Genomic DNA, 12,213 nt, shown 5'->3' on the forward strand with positions numbered 1-12,213 from the left:
CTGTCCTCCCGTTCCACTCCTGTTGAAGCGGGCGTGTCCAAACCTTTTACTGGTGCGCGTTTTAGCGTAGCTCGCCACGAAGACCTCGTGTAAAGATGGTGTCGCCGCGTCTCTTTGAGGCGCTAATGAGGTGATGAGCTGACAACAAGCGAGGTTACTTCAGCGGCGTATCGGGCAGCTCATCCATCAACGCTGCCGCCGCCCTGCTGTCACGGACAGGAAGAGGTCAACGCCTCTCTGACAAACTATTAATGAATGAACTCCACACGCGTCACAAATACATACCGGTATGTATTTATACACAACTATATTATACATACGTATATATATATATATGTTTTATATATACGTTAAAGTCCTTGAAGCTCCTCTTCATCAAAACGAGCGAGCCAAGCCAGGAGTTTCTGGGATCTGGGGGTCGTTGATGAAGTCATGGCGGTGATTTAAAGTGACGGCGCGTGTAGTTCATGTTACACACGTTACAACATCAATGTATGGATTTTCAGATAGCGGCTTCTTTTATAGAGCACTTAGTCACGCCGTGGACCGTGACAGGAATCCATATTTACATTCCAATGGCCGTGCTCCAGCGGACAAAAGTATTGGTGCACGGACAGGAAGTGGAAAATGAAGGAACACGCGACTGATTGATTGCATATTCAGCGTAAAATAACGTGATGATAAAGCATCGTTCGTGTGTTTGTGGTGTCTTGATTTTTAAGCATCTTGTCAGGATTCTGGCAAGAGAGGCGGCCGGGATGCTCCATATTTATGGAATCATGTGATCACATGATTCCTGGTTGCAGTAGTGGTATGTTGAAAAGCGTTGTTTTTTTCGTAAGAAGCTATTTATACATTTATGTATTTTTGTCTCCTGAAGTTCAAAGCTGTTTGTTTGACATGCCGTCGTTAAGCGTTATATGTTCATATCAAACACAACCAAAAAAATCACTTTCTCACGCAGGGCCATGTACGTAGGTTTGGATTATTTCCACTGTACCAAACAAAATCATCTTCCCCCTCAAAAAGCCTCAAAATCGTTTTAAATTCACAGCTCATGTGTGCGGTTGAAAAATAAGGCACATGACTTTTCTTATATAATTGTCATAATATCATAACCAGCGTTGGGCACGTTACTTTAAAAAAGTAATTAGTTAGAGTTACTAGTTACTTCTCAAAAAAAGAGTTACTCCACTTCAAAAGTAACTAGTTACCAGTAAAAAAAATTCCGGGACATTCATTCATTCATTCATTTTCTACCACTTTTTCCTCACGATGGTCGCCGGGGTGCTGGAGCCTATCCCAGCTGTCTTCGGGCGAGAGGCGGGGTACACCCTGGACCGGTCGCCAGCCAATCACAGGGCACATATAGACAAACAACCATTTACACTCGCATTCATACCTATGGACAATTTGGAGTCGCTAATTAACCTAGCATGTTTTTTTGGAATGTGGGAGGAAACCGGAGTATGGAGGACCAAAACTGCCAAAATAATAAATAAATAAATAAATAAAAGTGAAAATAAAAACAAAAATGAAAAAAAAATCCAAAAATTAAATACACAAAAATAAATATGAATGGAAATAAAAACAAAAATAAAAATATATACATAAATAAATAAATAAAAGCAAAAATAAATACAAAAATAAAAAACAAGATTCAAAAAATTAAAAATAAATGCAAAAATAAATGTAGAAATAAATACAAAAATAAATATATAAATAGAATTACATATCAATAAATAAATAAAAGCACTCTGCTCTCATATGTATTTATTTCATGCTGCAGACAATGTCAGCTTGAAATGCAGAAGGAAAAACTATTCAAATGAGGGGGCGGTCCTAAGTGTGTCTTGGGTTGAACTGTTCGCCTATTGGTTGATCGACATGTGAGTCACTTTTATTTATTTATTTATTTATTATTTTGGCAGTTTTGGTCCTCCATACCGGAGTACCCGGAGAAAACCCACGCATGCACGGGGAGAACATGCAAACTCCACACAGAGATGGCCCAGGGTGGAATTGAACACTGGTCTCCTAGCTGTGAGGTCTGCGCGCTAACCACTCGACCGCCGTGATTTCCGGGACATAATGTACATTTTACCTTTGACATCAACAAGGTTAATGTAGCGTCTGTACTTCCATTTGGCAAACGCTGTTTGGACGTGCTCTAAACACCCGCCCACCCAAGATCTCTGATTGGCCGAAAACGCAATCTTACTAAAACCTTAGCCCAGGGGTCTCAAACTCAATTTACCTGGGGGCCACTGGAGCTAGGGTCTGGGCAAGGCTGGGCTGCATCAGGTTTTCCAAAAAAAAAAAAAAAAACACACATTTATTAAAAACAGAAAAATATACAAACTTTTTCAGTGCTTTGGTTCCGATTTTCTACAATAAAAGCTCTGATAAAACATTCCACTGTTCTCAAATATCTTCATTTTTATTTTTCTACACAAAATAAGATGAAAAATAAATAAACAAACCAAGAATAAAGAAAATCAAACAGTAATAAATAAATAAATATAATAATAAATCAGCAAATAATAAAAACTTAAGAAACCACATATAGTTGGTGGGTAGACAAATGATTTTTTTCAGATTAAAATGAACAAAGCATTATTAGAGCCCTGTAGACATGACAAAACACGACTATAGTCACATTTATACTCTTTTTATTTACAACATATTGCGCAACTGCAGGGTCTTGAGACACATGCTAACTCGCAAACTAGAGAGCTTAGCGACCTAAACGGTAGCCTTCAAGTTTCCTTTCAACTTAAATAGCCAAAAACGTACCACTTCCACACGGATAGGGAGGATAACTATTAACAGTTATTTAACCTTTAACATGAACATTAATCAAACGTAATAATTTTTTCTGGGTACATGATACCATACAGAATCCATATCAAACTTGCGCGGGCCGCACTAACATTAAACTTTCATATCAAGGCGGGGGCCTCAAACTAGTGTCCTGCGGGCCACATTGTGCAGGGGTAGGGGGTACATGGTAGGGTACGTGACGGGAAAGTTTTTGGGCCACTATCTGGTGTGTGCGTGTGTTTGTTTTGTGTTTGTGTAAAAAGCCGACGTCCTCCACAGGAAATCAGCGACGCAGAGATCCTGGATCTGACCCACAGCGCGCTGGGCCGCATGACGGTCATCAGGCAGATCTTCCCGCTGTGGAAGGACAGCGGCGCTCGCTGTCTGCGACACAACCACCGCATCTCGTCGCTGCTGTGCGACCCTCAGGAGGGATACCTGCAGAACCTGGAGGTAAAGATAGCATCTTTGTGTCTCGGGAAGATATCCTCGTCCGTGTAAGAGCACAAATCAGTCATCCGCATCCATAAATTCATGAGCGCGTCCCCAGAGGCCGACGCCCACACTCGGAAGCTGGCGGAATATGCTGAACAATAAACACAAAACAACTCCAAACCAAACCTGATGTTCTGGAACACCTCGCCACCAGCAGAGCTAGACCTGCAGGAACTTGTGTAATCCTGTCTGATCCTGATCCTGGTCCTAGGCATGCCAGGACCCCAAACCACGGCCCCCCCAAGGTTTCTGGCACGGTAACCATTGGTCCAGCCCAAAATTATATTTTAATTCATGAATAGGAACATGTTTGTAACTATAAAACTTAATAACGCAGAACGCTGCCCCCTCTGGAAACATGAAATATTGTAACTGTCAATGGCTATAAACCAAAGGGTGTGTATTAATGTGTATTAATAATTCATGTAAGTGTGTACATAATCAGGAAGCGCCTTAACTACGGAACTACGGAACATTGTAAACCGCAGAAAGTACAGTAAACCTCGGATATATCGGATTCAATTGTTCCCACTGGTTTTGTCCGATATAAGCGAAATCCGTTATATGCGTATACCGGAAAATGTCCGTTTTACGCATATATTTATATCCGGTATATGCGTAAATCGGATTTTATCCGTTATAAAAAGGCACTTCCTTGACTATGTTTCCAATGTACCTGGACGCGCAGGCAACGCTGCAAACGCTGCAAATGACGTCGTATAGCGGCCTGTCACGATTCGGCGAATCGGAGCGCCACGATGCGGCCATCCGATATATGCGAGGGAAATTTAATGGAAATGCATTGGAACGGGACTGAAGATTTTGTCCGAAATAGGCGAAATCCGTTATAAAAAATCCAATATATGCAATGAATTTTTATTGGAAATGCATTACAGAAAAATCGTTTCTTTTTTATCTGTCCGTTGTGAGCGAATTTCCGATATATCCGAGTCCGATATATCCGAGGTTTACTGTATTAACAATTTATGGTAGTGTAAACATAATCAAAAAACGTTATAACCAGGAGTATATGTATGCAAATATTCAAACTACGAAACATCATAAACCGTAAACTGTGCTAATGATTTACGGGAGTGCGTGTATAATCACAAACGTCATAACCATGTGACTTCGATAAGTCGTAAATCAAGTTAAGCGTGAATCATTTACGGGAGTGCGTACGGAATCAGGAAACGATCATTTATGGGCGTAATCAGTAAACGTCATAACGACAAAATGTCGCTAACTGAGAACCACCTTTGTTACGAAAATCGTGGGAGTATATGTATGTAACCCGTATGTAACTACGAAACGGGACCATCTGTATTAGTAATGTATGGGAGTGGGTGCATAATCATAAACAGGGGTGTTTTTAGTCATTTGGGGGCCCCAAATGGGGCCACGTGGGGGCCTCAACATCTGTCTATTTAAAATTTAGGACAAATTTTTACTGCTTTTGAAATCAGTTCCAGTTATCTGTCAACTTAAGTTGCTAGTTACATAGCCATGGTTCCACCCCCCCCCCCCCCCAAAAAAAAAAGCATCGCCCTCAGCTTCATCTACCGCATTCTCCTCAGTTTGTGTTGACGTTTGTTGTGCCAAGGACACTAGAGTTGTTGAATGGAACAGCAGAATACCCATGGAGCGGAAAGTCCGCCATGATGGTGAGCAAGGGAGGTAGGCGGGGCTAAGCTAACAATAGTGAACAATGTATTCACCAGCTGTTAGAGGCTAGTATGTTATTTACTCAACACAGTGAATATAAAATCCATTGACCTACATGTAGACGTGACCTTTTAACCCCGCCCCCTCCGCCCCACGCAGGTGTCCAACCTCTACCTGTACGACAGCGTGCTGATGCTGGCCAACGCCTTCTACAGGAAGCTGGAGGACAGGAAGTGGCACAGCATGGCCAGCCTCAACTGCATCAGGAAGTCCACCAAGCCCTGGAACGGAGGCTGGTCCATGCTGGAGACCATCCAGAAGGTAGGCCACTTGCGTTTGTGTTTAGAAAGCTGTCAAAGCGTGGAAAAGCGAAGGTACGAATCCAGGAAGTTGAACTCTAATAAAAGCTCTTTGACTTTACAGCCGCCTGCGTTTTATTGCTTCCTTCAGCAGTTATGAAGCTAATGTTTCCGCTCAGCAGTAAATTGTCTTCATGCAGGTTAGCCTATTTTTTTCAGGACGCTAATCATTAGCTCCGGAGAACATTAGACGTGAACATTTATTATGCGAATGATTGCTTAAACCGGCGCTGCAGATGTCTGTTTAATGATGTTAAATGATTAAAGTTGAGTAAAATTGTGTTTTTTTTTAGCCCAACCTGTTTTTTTGGGGGTGTTTTTGCTAGTAAATGAAAAAAGAGCTAGCATCTATCAGCGCTTTGCTATGACGACTGACTGGAGGCAATCGGAAGCCAAACATTTGCTAGCATTTATTTCCCAGCGCTGACAGCCGCCGCGACCTTTGCCGCTGACAGAGGAAGGTTTTTTTAGTTTGCCGCTGACGCGCTGTCGTCTGCGTTGCTACATGAGCTAATGGAAGCCGTGAAATGTCATTTCATCCGTGGCCTTTCAGCTAAACAACGCTCGCTGCCGGCTGCAAAATCACCAAGCTAATACCTTCGGCGTTTCAAAGTGTTGATCAGTGAAGGAGGTTGCGTTTGATGTCTGACGTTGGCGCGACAATCGGTGCCATTTACATCCACGTCCATGACAACACAACTGAAAACTAAATTCATTCATTCATTCATTTTCTACCGCTTTTCCTCACGAGGGTCGCGGGGGTGCTGGAGCCTATCCCAGCTGTCTTGGTGCGAGAGGCGGGGTACACCCTGGACTGGTCGCCAGCCAATCACAGGGCACATATAGACAAACAACCATTCACACTCACATTCATACCTATGGACAATTTGGAGTCGTAAATTAACCTAGCATGGTTTTGGAATGTGGGAGGAAACCGGAGTACCCGGAGAAAACCCACGCATGCACGGGGAGAACATGCAAACTCCACACAGGGAGGGTGGAATCGAACCCTGGTCTCCTAGCTGTGAGGTCTGCGCGCTAACGACTCGACCACCGTGCCGCCCCTAATGTAATGTTGTATTTATTTATTTTTTTTACAAGGTGCCAGTATTAAACTTTCAGACAGTTTTAGTGTAGTAAATACATCTGCATCTTATACTTTTGATGATGTGTGTCTTTATCTGAGGAGCCCAGAGAGGGGCTAACGTCATTGCAGCACCCCATTGAATGCGTTACAGTATGGAGGTTTTTTTTTAAATTCATATTGGTACATGTTTGTATATTTGAGTGTGAAGTTGCTGTATGATGACTTTAGTGACTGTTGTATTGTTATATACACACAGAGACAAACAACCATTCACACTCTCATTCATACCTATGGACAATAAGTGGTTGGGCCCCCCTCAGCAGCAACAACTGCAATCAAGCGTTTGTGATAACTTGCAATGAGTCTCTTCCAGAAGAAGTCATGCTTCCATTTATCACAGCAAGGACTCCTGCAAACCATAGTGAGAGCCATTATCCACAATTGTCGAAAACGTGGCGAAAGTGGCGAACCTTTCTAGAAGTGGCTGGCCAACCAAAATGACCCCAAGCACGCGGCGACCACTCATTGAAGAGGTCACAAAAGACCCCACAACAACATCCAAAGGACTGCAGGCCTCCCTTAAAGGGGAACTGCACTTTTTGGGTAATTTTCCCCATCATTCCCAATCCTTGTGTGAAACATGACACATATTTATTTCCCTTTTCTGTACATTCTAGTGCGAGGAAACGAGTTAATATGAGCTAGCTTACAACGGACATGGCAGGAAAGGCCTATTTTGATATTAAAGCCCTTTCAAAAAAACGGTATAATGAAACATTATATTTATCTAACACGGTGGTCGAGTGGTTAGCGCGCGGACCTCACAGCTCGGAGACCCGAGTTCAATCCCACCCTCGGCCATCTCTGTGTGGAGTTTGCATGTTCTCCCCGTGCATGCGTGGGTTTTCTCCGGGTATTCCGGTTTCCTCCCACATTCCAAAAACATGCTAGGTTAATTGTTGACTCCAAATTGTCCATAGGTATGAATGTGAGTGTGAATGGTTGTTTGCACACGTGCAAAAAGCCAACTCCAGTAAGAGACTTTGAACTTTGTCACGTCTCCAGGGCAACATCACGGGTCTGACGGGGACCATGGACTTTAAGGACAGCGGCGCCAACTCTCACGTCCACTTCGAGATCCTCGGCTCCAGTTACAGCGAGACCTTCGGCAAGGACTTCAAGAGGGTGAGTTCACGCCTTTTTTTTCCCTCCTCTAATGTGTGACAAAAACACTTTGTTGGTGTTCTATCGACGTGCCGCTATGGTGGCACCACCCACTAGTGGGGTGGCATGCTCACTGCGGCCCCGCAGCCTTCCTGCTGGCTTTATTATATACATACGTGTCACCGACCCTCACATGCATTCCTAATAACCCGCTGCAATCATCACTGTATTATCCACACGCACGCACACACACACACACACACACACACACAGTAATTCTGCAGTATGAAGATTTAATCATGTGGGCGCTCGCTCTGCATTATGAGTCCCTCTGTAGTTAATAATGGCCATACTAAGACTAAGAACACCCCCCCCCCCCACACACACACACACCCATACAGACCGATATGTGTGTGTGTGTAATGAAGCCCCCCTTAAGCTATTATCCCACTCATATACACAGAAAAAAGTATGAAGACGTATTATTGTTATTAGCACAGGCAGCTTACTGTTTACACACACACACTGTATAGTGACACACACACATTTACATTATATTATTGCTTTTGTTGATGGTATAATATATCATGATAATATAGTCATTGATATAAATGTATTGTGATATTTACCAATATAAATGATTTATATATATGAAATAGTCGTCCCTAGCCGCCTGGCACTTCAGCTTTCACGGCTTCACGTCACACGTTTTCTAAAATCTGTCATCATCTTTCATGGTTGAATAGAAGCTATTATTAGTATTTTTTTTTAAATACATATTTAATCAAATTGTATGTACTTTTCTGCCTAAATGAAGCATTTCCACGCATAAGAAATGCTAAATGAAGGAAAATACGAATATAAGGCATTCAGCAAACACATTCACAGATGCTATATGTCTTATGTCTTTTCATTTGGGTTTATATGTCTTATTTTCTCTTATTATGTTTAATATACTATCTGGTAACAGGAGTCTAAAGGTGACTATAGGGGTGTTATTTCATGTCGTGAGGGCTCTAATAATGTTAAGAACAACATCCTAAACAGGTTTTCTATGTCTTATATGTCTTATTTTCTCTTATTATGTGTAATATATCTGGTAATAGGAGTGTAAAGGTGACTATAGGGGTGTTATTTCATGTCGAGCGGGCTCTAATAATGTTAAGAACAACATCCTAAACAGGTTTTCTATGTCTTATATGTCTTATTTTCTCTTATTATGTGTAATATATCTAGTAATTGGAGTGTAAAGGTGACTGTAGGGGTGTTATTTCACGTCGAGAGAGCTCTAATAATGTTAAGAACCACATTGAAAAGGTCCTAAACAGGTTTTCTATGTCTTATATGTCTTATTTTCTCTTATTATGTGTAATATATCTGGTAACAGGAGTGTAAAGGTGACTATAGGTGTGTTATTTCATGCCGAGAGGGCTCTAATAATGTTAAGAACCACATTTAAAAGGTCCTAAACAGGTTTTCTATGTCTTATTTTCTCTTATTATGTGTAATATATCTGGTAACAGGAGTGTAAAGGTGACTATAGGGGTGTTATTTCAGGTCGAGAGATCTCTAATAATGTTAAGAACCACATTGAAAAGGTCCCAAACAGGTTTTCTATGTCTTATATGTCTTTTTTTCTCTTATTATGTGTAATATATCTGGTAACAGGAGTGTAAAGGTGACTATAGGGGTGTTATTTCATGTCGAGAGGGCTCTAATAATGTTAAGAACCACATTTAAAAGGTCCTAAACAGGTTTTCTATGTCTTATATGTCTTATTTTCTCTTATTATGTGTAATATATCTGGTAACAGGAGTGTAAAGGTGACTATAGGGGTGTTATTTCATGCCGAGAGGGCTCTAATAATGTTAAGAACCACATTGAAAAGGTCCTAAACAGGTTTTCTATGTCTTATTTTCTCTTATTATGTGGAATATATCTGGTAACAGGAGTGTAAAGGTGACTATAGGGGTGTTATTTCATGTCGAGAGGGCTCTAATAATGTTAAGAACCACATTGAAAAGGTCCTAAACAGGTTTTCTATGTCTTATTTTCTCGTATTATGTGTAATATATCTGGTAACAGGAGTGTACAGGTGACTATAGGGGTGTTATTTCATGTCGAGAGGGCTCTAATAATGTTAAGAACCACATTTAAAAGGTCCCAAACAGGTTTTCTATGTCTTATATGTCTTTTTTTCTCTTATTATGTGTAATATATCTGGTAACAGGAGTGTAAAGGTGACTATAGGGGTGTTATTTCATGTCGAGAGATCTCTAATAATGTTAAGAACCACATTTAAAAGGTCCTAAACAGGTTTTCTATGTCTTATTTTCTCTTATTATGTGTAAAAGATCTGGTAACAGGAGTGTAAAGGTGACTATAGGGGTGTTATTTCATGTCGAGAGGGCTCTAATGTTAAAAAAAACAACTTAGAGGTTCGTACACAGGTTTTCCACTCTCTAACTACTAAAACATTCCATTCATAAATAAGGAATCTGCATAAATTCAGTTATCCCAATTGGGTTTGGAACCAGTTCACCGTTATAAATGAGGGATGTATTGCTCATTAGTCAAGTCATAACAAGAAGACGGCGCTATGCTCGGGCTGTTTTAGGGCATCTCTACATGAAGGCAGCGTCACTGAGAAGGATGGGACTAGAATGTTCATCTCCGTTAGCGTGAAGCCCACATCAAGTTAAAAGATGGAGAACCAGACACGAGCTGAGCATCTTTAGATGTTTATGTGACGTCCCCTCCCTCCTCCATCCTCCCCGTGCACACTTTATGCAATAGAAACGTTCCCGTCCCAATCCCCCCCCCCCACCCACCCCTTTCACCCACATCACACCTGATGGAGATTGAAAAGTTATTTCCCGGTTTCCTGCGTGTTGCTCCTTCAGCCCTCCCCCGTGTGTTATCTCATCTATCTGACGCCTGATGCAGCTTGGTGTCACTAAATCGACCCCCCCGCCACCAAAGCAGGTATTTTGTCCACTGGCTGAGTGTGTGTCGGAAGACATGACGCTTCCTCGCCTACAGTCCTCACGGGAAGTTTCAGCCAATTGCTGTTTTCAATCTGATGGAGGCCGCCGCTGTCCCCACCCCGGGAGAACAACATGGAGACAAGATTCTCTCTGACTTCTAATGAGGACCACATTGAAGATGTCGATACGACGCCCGGGGGCTCGGCGAGAAAGAACATTTAGCCTTGCAATTATCATCAAACAAGAAGAACAATGAGATGTTAAATAAATCATCTGGACTTGAACAACCCCCATGCTATACCCCTGTACCCCTATACTCCTATACCCCTGTACCCCTATACTCATGTTTACACTCCTATTGCCCAATATAGTTGACCTAATCAGAGAAAATAAGCCCTGTAAGACACATAAACCTGTTCATGACCTTACAAACATAGTTTTAACATTATTAGAGACCTCTAGACATGAAATAACACCCCTATAGTAAACATAATAAGAGAAAATAAGACCCTTAAGACATAATATAGACTCCCACATATCAGCATTGTTGTTCCTGTTTTACTTTGTGTTCTGTATAGTACTTCCTGTGGGGGCTAGTATAGTATATAATACTCCATAGCATCGCAACCCAACACGTCTTTGAATGCATCATCTTATCCAGTCATCCCCCGCCACTTTGTGGTTCCAAATTTGTTGCTTCACTCTGTCACGGGTTTTCAAAATAAAATCATCAGAGTGAAAACATCTGCATATTTAATACAATTTTACGTATTCTTGGCCTAAATAAGGGGTCGGATGATGTAGTATTCTACGCTGGTCACTAGGAGTCAGTAATGATGTTACATTGATGTGACAATAGCCACGGCAGGAAGTACGCTGTCCAGACAAAAACAGTGGCGGTTCTGCAATTGCCATATATAGTGTGTTTCCTCTTACATTTACTATATTGGGTCCTAGGAGGGTAAAACTATAGGGGTGCTATTTCATATCTAGGGGCTCTAGTAATGTTAAAAAATGTATTTAGAGGTTTTAAACAGGACTTGGCGGCACGGCGGTCGAGTGGTTAGCGCGCAGACCTCACAGCTAGGAGACCAGGGTTCAATTCCACCCTCGGCCATCTCTGTGTGGAGTTTGCATGTTCTCCCCGTGCATGCGTGGGTTTTCTCCGGGTACTCCGGTTTCCTCCCACATTCCAAAAACATGCTAGGTTAATTAGCCACTCCAAATTGTCCATAGGTATGAATGTGAGTGTGAATGGTTGTTTGTCTATATGTGCCCTGTGATTGGCTGGCCACCAGTCCAGGGTGTACCCCGCCTCTCGCCCGAAGTCAGCTGGGATAGGCTCCAGCACCCCCTGCGACCCTCGTGAGGAAAAGCGGTAGAAAATGAATGAATGAATGAAACAGGACTTGTATGCTCTAATGGCGAAAATATTCCATCCATAAATAAGGAATCCTACTTGAAGTTGATGATGACAGTCAAGTGTGCAACCAACTAAGCATGATAAACAAGGGATTACTGTATTTGCATTTTTGTTTATTTATTTAGCCATTTCCATGCTTGGAAATACAGTAAACCTCGGATATATCGGATTCAATTGTTCCCACTGGTTTTGTTCGATATAAGCGAAATT

The 12,213-nt window shown here is 41.8% G+C and overlaps 1 protein-coding gene across 3 annotated transcripts in view; it reads left to right on the top strand.

Annotated features, from left to right (window-relative positions):
• The window catches only part of grid1b (glutamate receptor, ionotropic, delta 1b), a 125,155-nt gene that overhangs the window by 87,514 nt on the left and 25,428 nt on the right, over window positions 1-12,213 (top strand). For all 3 annotated transcript variants that reach the window (XM_058065692.1, XM_058065689.1, XM_058065691.1), the window contains exons 6-8: window positions 3,103-3,276; window positions 5,143-5,304; window positions 7,495-7,614. In XM_058065692.1, coding sequence (XP_057921675.1) covers window positions 3,103-3,276; window positions 5,143-5,304; window positions 7,495-7,614 — 456 coding nt within the window. The remainder of the gene's footprint in view (window positions 1-3,102; window positions 3,277-5,142; window positions 5,305-7,494; window positions 7,615-12,213) is intronic.

The sequence above is a fragment of the Doryrhamphus excisus genome, chromosome 3 (genome assembly GCF_030265055.1).
Source record: "Doryrhamphus excisus isolate RoL2022-K1 chromosome 3, RoL_Dexc_1.0, whole genome shotgun sequence".
NCBI lineage: Eukaryota > Metazoa > Chordata > Actinopteri > Syngnathiformes > Syngnathidae > Doryrhamphus > Doryrhamphus excisus.